This window comes from Haemaphysalis longicornis, unplaced genomic scaffold, assembly GCF_048455015.1.
Source record: "Haemaphysalis longicornis isolate Haplotype H1 unplaced genomic scaffold, Haemaphysalis longicornis Haplotype H1 scaffold_8, whole genome shotgun sequence".
Taxonomy (NCBI): domain Eukaryota; kingdom Metazoa; phylum Arthropoda; class Arachnida; order Ixodida; family Ixodidae; genus Haemaphysalis; species Haemaphysalis longicornis.
Window position 1 is genome coordinate 173739188 of NW_027526445.1, and position 10929 is coordinate 173750116.

The following is a 10929-nucleotide window of genomic DNA, read 5'->3' on the forward strand; positions in this document are numbered from 1 at the left end:
GAGCTACACGCACCTCTTAGTGGCTGGTGACGCCGCCATGTTGCCGCCGCCAATCGCGCGTAGCACGCGGGTGCGGGTGGTATTCGCGGCAGCGTCAGCGCGGCGCATGTTCGCGAGCAGAAAACGCCCCATGCTGTCCACACTTTAAACCATAACGGTGGGAACGAGGGTGCAAAGTTGTCCCCACCTCGTAGCACCCCCGATTTCTCGTTTCTCTTGCCGTTACTAGCGGTAGACGGTTTGATTTCGATTCTAAGTCGATCCCCCAACATTGGATTGTCAAATTTGAAAAAAAAAAGGGTCGACCTACAATCGCATAAATACGGTACCCCATGTTTCACAAAACGATTACCACCTACTGTAACAAAAACAAGCCAGGTGCAAATACAGACAACAACAAAGCAAAGGCAAATAGCGGTGTGGAGCAGTACAGTGGCACCATCTAGAAGGACTGATGGCAAACAAGGCTCCGCAGTCCGCTGCAGACTGAACAGTGCACTTCACTGGAGGACCTGTTCTTGCGACGTCATTGCAGACGTCATGAAAACACAATTTGGCGGGAGAATCAAAATTTTAACTTAATTTTGATTATCTTCTCAGTGAATAAATCATCACTTGCTGCCGGACAAGCGGTGGGGGCACTATAAAGCCCCAAATCTTTCGAACAAAACAAACTTGTATTTTGTCTGCGTGGCCCTTTTAAGGGGTGACACTGCTCTTAAAAAAACTTTTTTAAATCTGAAGTAAACTCTGTGAAACTTGTCAGTCTTCCTGCTTTCCCCCCACTGATTTCAAATGTGGCATTATTTTTTTATTTGGTAAATTAGTTCCCAAGATAATTAGAGATAATTAGTCATTTTTGACGGAACAATAGACAAAACTGTGTTGGTCATAGAACTGTAATCTTTGCATTTTCCAACACTACGAACCCTGGTGAGTGCAATAAGAGAATCAGTTTTTTGATGCATCACTTGGAATTAATTTTACAGCTCATTAAACCTTGGTGGCACCAGTGACAAGGAACCATTTTGAGTGCCCACTTCAAACACTGAAGAATGAGCTGTAAAATTAGTTCCAAGCGATGCATCAAAAAACCAATTGTCTTATTGCACTCACCAGTGTTCATAGTATTGGAAAATGTAAAGATTACAGTTTTATGACCAACACCGCTTTGTCTATTGTTACTCCAAAAATGGTTAATTACCTCTAATTATTTTGGGAAGTAATTGACCAACTAAAAAAATGATGCCATATTTGAAATCAGTGGGGGGAAAGCAGCAAGAGTGACAAGTTTCACAGAGTTTACTTAAAAATTATAAGAAACAGCTTTAAGAGCCATGTCCCCCATTAGCATTCAAATGTCACTGAACAGCATTCTAGACACTGCATTTCTAGAATGTGAAGGCCAAGCCCCCCAGACAGCTCCACATTAGAGTAGCAGGCAATAAGAAGGACGACGCACCGCATGACCTCCAGGACACCCCAGGCACTCTCCGGATCCCTGCACAAGGTGGAGAGGGGGACTTCAGACACACAGTCCAGCTCGTGGGATATGTACAGACAGCCAAATCTTTTACTGCCTCGCATGAGCTGTGACTTTTCACGCCTCAGCGCCGTATAACGGAAGCCAAGTTGCAAACACGTCGAGGTTAAGCGCACGCTCAGAAACCGCAAACAGCTGAGCTTATCGTCTGCTGGGCTATTCTTTTAAGAGCGTCACGAGACAGAAAAATCACTGCTCGCGCATGAATGTACAGGGATACTACAGTGGCAAGAAAAGTGCTGAAATACTGCAAACAACAGAAGGCAGCCCTTCATGGCTACAAAACCTCCCCCTCATCATCATCATCATCACGTCCCCTGCACGATCGCTTTTTCCCCTCTGCGACAGTGAACCTTGCGGGGTGCTCACGCAGCCAGCTTCTTCAGTGGTAGTGTTCCCTGCCCACAAAAGGCAACGAGAGAAACACGACACATTTGGGCATGCCTCTCCCTCTCGGGCAACCAGTCCGGCTTCCGCGAGTCCCCCAGATACCTCTCTCCACACGCATCTAACCTCTGTTCCACCGCCCCTCACATCTGCCGAGTGGGCAGTAAGCTGGCTGGAGGCCACAGCAAGCGGCAGCACAAGGCGTGGGAACGAAAACGTGAAGGGGGAGGCATGACGCATCTACTCATCGCTACCATTCACCACAAATTAATTGTTTGCTATTGTTCATCGAGCGATGAAATAGGTGTAACATTAAGGGACAAGAAGAGAGCGGAGTGTGTCAGGGAACAAACGCGTGTTAAGGACATATTAGTAGAAATTAAGAAGAAATGGACGTGGGCGGGGCATGTAATGCGAAGGCAAGATGACCGTTGGTCATTAAGGGCAGCAGAGTGGATCCCTAGAGAAGGCAAGCGTGGCAAGGGGCGGCAGAAAGTTATGTGGGCAGATGAGATCAAGAAGTTTGTGGTCGCAGTGAGCACAGGACTGGGATAATTGGAGATCTATGAAAGAGACCTTTGCTCTGCAGTGGGCATAGATAGGCTGGTGATGATGATGATGATTTATCAAGTGTCCCATTATAGTTTTCAACTTTGGGATCTTCGTCTGTGTGATATTATTACTGTACTACTTTTTCGGAGTCCCTAATAAACTGAAACTGAAACCCCTGGTCCCAAAGACACAGCGTGTGTCTCAGATTCTTCAACATAGCAGCACGAAGCAATCATTGAGCTAGTTTGAGGTGCCAGAAAATGAGTCGCTCATTCGCTCATGACCTCCCCCTCCTCAGCACTGGGTCGCCCTTGCTTCTTCTACCCTGGACCTGGGTTGAGTATACTCACCCAGCGCGGAAGTGTCCCAGGATGAGCGAGTTGAAGACCCGCTCGTTGATGGCCAGGTCCTGGCTCTTCATGTGCTCCAGGATCTTGCTGCAGGGACAGCGACAGCGAGGGACAACAACCATTAGTGGGACATCACCAACGGAGGAAAAAAAAACCCCATCCAAGCAGCACACCACACCCCAAGATTGAGCAACACCACTCACTTCAATCGGCCGCGAAAAGTGCAACACTGGGACAGCCCTGGTGCCCACCAAAAAAATTCGGCCACCTTCGCGATTGAGATGCAAAGACTGAGGAAGTAGCAGAGCTGGTAGTCTTCACTAGTTTGAACTTGGCTGTTCTTAGGTCTCCCCTTTCCTAAGAGAAAGTGAAAAAGCGAAGCTTTCACTAATCAAACTGAGTTACATAAAAGTCCACAATCCAGTCCCCTAAAGTCCAAAATCCAAGCCACCAATGTCCGAAGCCAAAATCCATATGAACTCAGCCAGAAGTCCAAAGCCAACGCCCAGGCTACGAACACAAAGGAAATGCTGAGCACCCCAAATTCGATGATACAGTAAAACCTCGTTACAGGAGACACTTGGTTATAAGAGACATTTGAATGAAAACGGTTTGGTTGGCTTTCCTATGCTTTCCACGTTAGCAACATCGCATACAAGAGACCTCGGTTACAGGAGACATGTTTCCTGGGTCCCTTGAGTGTCTCTTGCAAAGGCTTTACGCCGGTTTCACGACGCGAGGGAGCTAGGTTTGATTTAACCACGGGAAGCATTTTCTTCTTGAGGCGCGCGCTCCCCACACCTGCTTATCAGCTCCTTAACTTTTTGCCACTTTCTGTCACACTTCTGGGCCTGCCATTTCCCCCCTCTTCACTTAGCAGAGTGAAATTTCCTGTAAATTATCCTCATGGACAGAAGAAAGTATAAACAGCTCCGCTGTTAGAACTCCTGTTGCATTACTCAGTGCCGTTCCCCCTCCCTGTGCCAATCCCCCTTACCTGGCACCAGCGATGTCCCCCTGCTGGCAGTAGCGGTGGATAAGCCTCTGGAAGGTCACCTGCACAGACAGCACATCCGAGATGAGCCGGCGTTCGAAATCTCAGGGCATTAAGTTTCTTATCAGATATGCTAGAGAGGACACTGATGCTGCAACCACGTGTCACCATGGGAATAATGGGAAGAATTGTCCGGGGTTCAACGGAAGTCCAGCCGGTCAGAAATGTACCAATTTCAGAATTTTTCACAATGTTCACAACCTTTCCCAATTGTGCACTTGACTTGGCCACTCACCCCAACCTTGTTACAGGAAGAGTATGATTTTCCACCTTGCTTCAAAATTGGCTTGCCTTGCAACTTTTTAGTGATTGCGAATATATATAAAAGAGGTGCAGAAAAATTGACTCCTTAAAAAAGATTCTCCTTAATTTCTGCTAATATGTCCTTAACACGCGTCTGTTCCCTGACCCACTCCGCTCTCTTCTTGTCCCTTAACGTTACACCTATCATCTTCCGCTCCACTGCTCACTGAGTCGTCCTCATTTCAAGTTGAACCCTTTCAGTGAGCCTCCAAGTTTCTGCTCCAAGTTCTTTAAGGAAAAACAAATGACGATGACAATGATGCAATGATGATCAACCCCCAAGAAGCCGTGCAACGAAGCACGGTCCTCCTCACCCGGTTGGGGGCCACGCCCTGGGCCTCCATGTCGGCCAGGAAGGCGGCCGGGTCGAAGGGGAACTCGTTGTCCAGGTAGGCCTGCAGCAGGGCGTTGTAGTGGCTGGCGTCGAGGGGGCAGCCCAGGGCCCCCAGCTGCGCCCACACGCCCCGCGCCAGCTCGCTGCGCACCGCGGGCGCCTCCTCGCACAGGAAGGCCCCGCACATGCGCACCAGCAGCAGGCCCTGGGGGCCCGACAGGCGGCCGCCCGCTTCCCCTGCGAGCGACGCAGCGCAGCCACGGTCACCACACGGGACACAAAGGGGACCACCCACCGAGCATGTGGGTGGTACCGTTGTGGGTACAAGGCCGGTACATTCGTACCTCGTTATAACGAAGCTGTATCGGGACAGCAAATTAGTTTGGTATAGTCGATATTCGTCGTAACAGTAGAGGTTAAACATCGGCTATAACAAATCGACAATCTGGCTCGCGCAAAAATATTTTTACAAAAATGCGTTTTCAAAGGCTTCGAACCCACTACAAACAAGGTAACCTTTACCTTTCTCCTTGTGTCATTTCAAGATCAATGAACCTGAACACGAGTATGTGAAATTAGAACAGAACAAACATCGCTTGACAAGACAGGCCTACGTCCTTATTTGATGAAGCATGTGATCTTCGCCTGGTGGCTACTCACAGCACTGAGCAGGATGAAGTTTTCCACAGTCCGAACAAAAGGGCCTTTATACTTCTGCAGTTTTGGACAACGCTGGGTTTTTCCAAGTAGCTCCTCAGCCTCCTGGTCAAATATTTCTTCGTTATATCTGATATCACGCGTGGCTCTCGCGGTTTCACTTTCGTTATAAAAGAATAAGTCTCATTGAAATGAAGCGTGATCAACCAAAGTTTGTATTCAGTTCACTATAGCCAATAATTCGCTATATGTCAGTGTTCGTTATAATGAGGTTCAACTGTATTTTCTGTGCGCACCCAGCACCACTTACCCCGTTGCATGGTGGAACCCTCCCTCTATTCTTTTGTGGAACCCCTCCTGATTGGCTTCAGTGGACCAGGGGCCCTATTCTCAACTGCACAAGTTTGCAGTGAACTGTGAATTTGCCAAAAGTCTTTTTTGATTGCCCTTCAATTTCGGTCGCGTGCTTCCGGTTGACAAAGCGGTCATGTGCGTTCATCATTTTGACGTTCCATGACATTTACCTTGCCTTAGTTCTTTGCCTTATTTCTCTTTACTGAAAGTGAATAATTCTTGGCCGGCAATGAAAAACTATACTAAATGCGGTGGACATTACAACGTGCACCTGTCTTAGCTATTCAACACTAATACGGCTTGCATGTCACGCACACCCTGTGATTGGCTGAAAAGGTGTGACGTAATTTAAACAGCTGGCGGGAACAATTACATCAGACAATGACAACTTCAGGCTGAGTAAAAGTGATGTAATGTTATTTAACAGCTAAAAAATGGCAGCTGCTGTTGCCATGAAATGGGGCAAAAAATTTCCCTGACCTTTTTTCACCGACCACACAGGTGCTTCAATGCAAGGCGCAATTTTTCAATGTGAGCTGGCCACAGACAAAGAGGGATTACCTCTTTGCTGCAACCGTGCCATTTAAGTGGGGACACTGCTCTTAAACAAACTTTTTTAATTTTCAAGTAAACTGTGTAAAACTTGTCAGTCTTGCTGCTTTTCCGCCACTGCTTTCAAATATGGCATCATTTTTTTAGTTCGTCAATTACTTCCCAAGATAATTAGAGGTAAATAACCATTTTTGGAGGAACAATAGACAAAACAGTGTTGGTCATAAAACTGTCATCTTTACATTTTCCAACACTATGAACCCTGGTGAGTGCAATAAGACAATCAGTTTGTAAAGTTTGACAAAATGTAAAGATGACAGTTTTATGACCAACACTGTTTTGTCTATTGTTCCTCCAAAAATGGTTATTTACCTCTAATTATCTTGGGAAGTAATTGACGAACTAAAAAAATGATGCCATATTTGAAAGCAGTGGCGGAAAAGCAGCAAGACTGACAAGTTTTACACAGTTTACTTGAAAATTAAAAAAGTTTGTTTAAGAGCAGTGTCCCCACTTAAAGAGGCCATGCACACAAAACACAAGTTAAAGTTCATTCAAAGGATTGCCTTGTTAGAACCATACTGACACCACTTTTAACGTGCACTTTGCTCAAATAACCTTTATAATTAGAAAAAAAAACAAAAAAACGGTAGGGTCATGTGACCCACTAGCTCGTTTCCCGCAACAGAACCTATGATGCCATATGCCCAGCTGTGGGATTGGCTGAGGCCGCCAAACGCAAACGCAAATTAGCCAGGGCTTATAAGCTTGCCGAATGAGCTATTTGCGCTTAAATGTAATGCATATTCACTTTACATCAGTAAGAATGGTGGGGTAAGCAATTAAAGTTATGAACAAACACGAAAACATAGAAGCACCAGTGCACACTGCTGTTGGTACTGGGCACACTATGCTTGTTTTAGCTGCACAGGAATACACCACTTTACAGCTGTCTTACTCCACACTGGCCGATTGTCGTAAGCAACGTCATCTCACGTGACCCTGTCTGTCGAGCATACCCCATGTTTCACGAAACGATTGCTTTCTACCATAACACAATCAAGCCAGCGTAAATGTCAAAAAAAGAGCAACGGTGGACGATGGTCCGCAGCTCTGTAAGGTAGCGCCATCTGAGAGGACTGATGGTAAGCAAGGCTGCAGAGCATAATGACGCACTGGAGGTTCGTTCGAATACCTGCCCCTATGACTTCATGGCAGACATGCCGAAAACACGCGATTTGGCAGGAGAATCAAAATTTTTACATAAATTGATTAATTTCTCAGTTAATACGGCATCATTTGCTGCCGGACAAGCACTGCGGGCACTATAAAACACGAAATCTTTTGAATAAAACAAACTTGGTGGAAAGTGTCAAGACATGCTGTGTTTGGGGCCCCACTATCTTGCCCCCGAACACTGGTTTCCCTTATTCTAGAACTAACATGCAGATGCAAGCACAGTGGGTGTGAGATGGGATGTGGACATGTGCAACCAGCAGCAATCAGAGCATGCGCGGAGGCTACTATCAAGAAAAAAAGAGAGAGCGACAAGCTTCTGAGCACAGCCAATGACTGCATGCACATTCTCTTGGATGAAACCAGCTTGAACTTAAACAAGGACAAAAAAAAACTGGAACACAAGGACAGCTGCTGTCCTTGTGTTTTTTTCCACTTCCTTCGTATTTGTTTAAGTTCGCACTGGTTTCATCCAAGAGAACGTCTCTCCAACTAGCCCAGCTCGCAACCCACTGCATGCATGTTAGAGCAACAAGGGCATTGGTCGGTGTCTCTAGGTGAGAGCATCCCCGGTGCTTTGAGGTAAAAGAAACAAGCAAGAAAATAGGTCTGCTTCACAAGCAGTGAGAGAGCGAATGACATGCCTCTTCGCACCCTGTGGCTTCTTCCACAGCACCACCACAGGGAGCAGCTGTTCCCCCTCAGTGCTCACCTAAGGCGGAGACCTGAGCAAGCAGGTCATCCAGGTCTCGGCGGGCCACCCTTCCCGTCCGGCGCACTTCGTTGTCGATGCGCTGCAGGGCCCGGTCGAGCTGCGGTGCACCCCCGGGCTGCGGGGGCAGGCGGCCGGGCTGGGCCACCCTCTGCTCGGCCGCCAAGGACGACGCACACCTGCACACAGGGGTGCCCACCGCTCAAACATGGCTGCACCGCAAATGGTGGACCGCCCAGCGCTGCTGCAAAATGGCCAACTCGCCCCATCGCACAAACGCATAACGTCTGCCTAATTGAGAAGTTAGTCCAGTTGGGAGCTAAATCCCTCGTGCTTGCCTTTACTTGTGTGATATTACAATTAGAGACGTGAGCAATTGGAAAAAAATACATATTTGTTTTTTCAATCAAGATAACATTAAAAAAAAAAAAAAGAAACAGAACTTCTCCAGGGAAGTCTTTTGTGATGCGACCAGTCTGCAGAGAGGGAAGTGTTCTGAAATCAATGCCTTGACGTGAAATCGTGTGAAAATTTTGACAGAGGAAACTCTGTTGTATGGGTAACAGAGCTCTCTTTTGGCAATCACTTGAGAAGTTCAGCACGAACTGCTCGCGCTGTTGCATTGCAGCAGTACGTTGAGATTGTGGTAGAGGTTCCCAACCCGAACCGAAACCAACGCACGCTACGCTGAGCGCTCGGGTTGATTCACACCAATGCAGCCCGATCTGCCTGTAGCAATCAATGCGGCCCTCAACAAACACTTATGAAATGCGCTGCAGCAGCGGTATGTGCAAACACGTCCGTGAAATTCAGTATTCTGGCCCTAAAGAAGAAGCTCGGTAAGGCCAGCATAGCTACGACCCAACGAGCCGCACAGCATCTCTTTCTACAAGGTGCGTCACGAGACGCACGGGAGTCACGCGCAACAGCACTAATGAAAAGTGCCGGCGACAGTGTCGACGCTAAGTACACCAATAGGAACGGTAAAGTTCGCGCCGCGAGCTACCCACTGTTCGTAAAAAAGCGATATTCGGCTCAGACGTGCTTTCGCACGTAACTTGGCAATTGCGAAAGTCTAACTGGCCATGCTCAGAATGTGTTTCGGTCTCTGTTACCGGCGCCTCGTTCTGGTGGTCGGAATGACAAGCAACCGGCAATCCAACCCGGGCGAGCAGGCGAGAACTTCGCAGGTAATACCGCGACGGCATCCCCGGTGTCGTCGCGGGGCGCTCAAATGCCGCAGATCGCCCGCAGCGCGAGGGGTCGATCAAAATGATCCACTCGGCGCAGAACATGCGCTTTATATCTTTGGTCAATCCCCGTCGCTTCTACCGAAGAATTAGTACGCGCTACAACCTTTCGAGGTGGTTTCGGTTTGAACAGCACTTTTCAAAGCAGTAGAAAGAAATACCCAGGGCGTTACGAACGGCGAAACACGTGCGATCGTGCTAGGTAAGTGATCAAAAGTGGTTACCGTTGGGGCACATGTGGCTTGATAGGGAGCTGGTCTCTGCGCACATAGTATACTGCTGCCCGGGAAGTACAAGCGGCCCGTGAAAACACGCGGCAAGCGGTTAAAACTCTTCCGAGGCTGTGACCTGAGCGCACAACTCCTGCCATGCTTGCTGTCCTTCGCAACTTGGCCAATGTCTTGGCTCCGGATCGAGCTCGAAATGCTTCAAATATTGGCTTTGGATTGCATTGTAGCTTGGATTGCTTTGACCTAGAACAACAACGTTTATGGTGATCTAATGATTTATTTGTGTGTTGATGGTCATAAAAATAAAACCGGCTATATTATTTATCAAAAAACACGGATATGTATGACTTTTCTTGTTTTCTAGATCTTCTACACGTAAAAAATGTCGTACCTCAAAGTTTGTGGCGCAGCCTGGCGCAAGTTTGTTCAAAACAAGAGTGCGCGGAAATTTGAATTGTGTGTATTTGATGTCTGTTGTGAAGAGTCCGCTGGTGTCCGTTTCGAGCACGTCCTGCGGCCAAGTTTGTCCATTTTTTAACCGTTTCAATGCTTTCGTTTCGAACGATCCCTGAATGGCTAAAAGCACACGAGCAACCCTCGTGTGCTTCGAGGAACCCTTGCGAAGCTCTCGAGCAGCCCTACAGCACCTGAAGGTGCTGCCAGAAGAGCAGCTTGCTCAAGAAATTATGACCCGCACACTCAGACAATAAATAACCACCACGTTGTTGTCCTGCAGTGGCTTCCATCTCACTGCGGTGTGGCTGGCAGCGACGAAGCCTACAGAGCTGCTGCATCCGCGCATTTCTGCACAACCTTTCACAAGGCGAGACGGAGCGACTTTGGTGTCATCGGTTGCCAAGAGCTCTCAGCGATTGCTGTGGACTGACCCAAATAAGACCAACGTGCCGTTGCACACAATATACCCAGAGCACCGATTTCGGATGCTCTAGGCTCTAGCGGTCTGTGCAAGCAAGATGAAACTTTCCTATCTCTATGTTTCCTGCACCTCATCAGGCTCAATGCGGCTTACACTAAGCATTTTCTTTTTAAACTTCGCCAGGCTTCCTCACCTCTGCCCGACCTGTACAGTTCGCAAAGATCTGAACCCCATTTTCTGCGCATGTCCTCGCTACGAACTTGAGCGTACCACGGCTAAGCTCTTTCTCTGGGCCCGCCCGTGTCCGCCCAGATCTCTTGGAAGCACCTCCTTGGGCCCTGGCTTACAAGAGGCAATGCAAGTCGCGCAACAAAGGCACTCTCAACGTTCCTCCGGAGCACTGCACTTGACAGTGAGCTATGAACTCAGTCTATGAACAAATGACTATATCGCCTCATTGTGTGTGTGCTTTTCGCGTGCGCCTGTGTGTCGAAGTATTCATGTGTAAATGAGAGTTCTTTTCATATTCTTTCATCAC

The 10929-nt window shown here is 47.9% G+C and overlaps 1 protein-coding gene across 1 annotated transcript in view; it reads right to left on the reverse strand.

Moving 5' to 3' along the window:
* The window catches only part of LOC144149877 (leucine-rich PPR motif-containing protein, mitochondrial-like), a 54324-nt gene extending 44634 nt beyond the window's left edge, over nucleotides 1–9690 (reverse strand). Inside the window, exons 1-6 of the mRNA XM_077681591.1 lie at nucleotides 9509–9690; nucleotides 8035–8213; nucleotides 4504–4760; nucleotides 3830–3888; nucleotides 2833–2919; nucleotides 1463–1501 (exon numbers count right to left, since the gene is read on the reverse strand). Coding sequence (XP_077537717.1) covers nucleotides 1463–1501; nucleotides 2833–2919; nucleotides 3830–3888; nucleotides 4504–4760; nucleotides 8035–8213; nucleotides 9509–9654 — 767 coding nt within the window. The 5' untranslated portion in view covers nucleotides 9655–9690. The remainder of the gene's footprint in view (nucleotides 1–1462; nucleotides 1502–2832; nucleotides 2920–3829; nucleotides 3889–4503; nucleotides 4761–8034; nucleotides 8214–9508) is intronic.
* Nucleotides 9691–10929: the final 1239 nt, after the last annotated feature.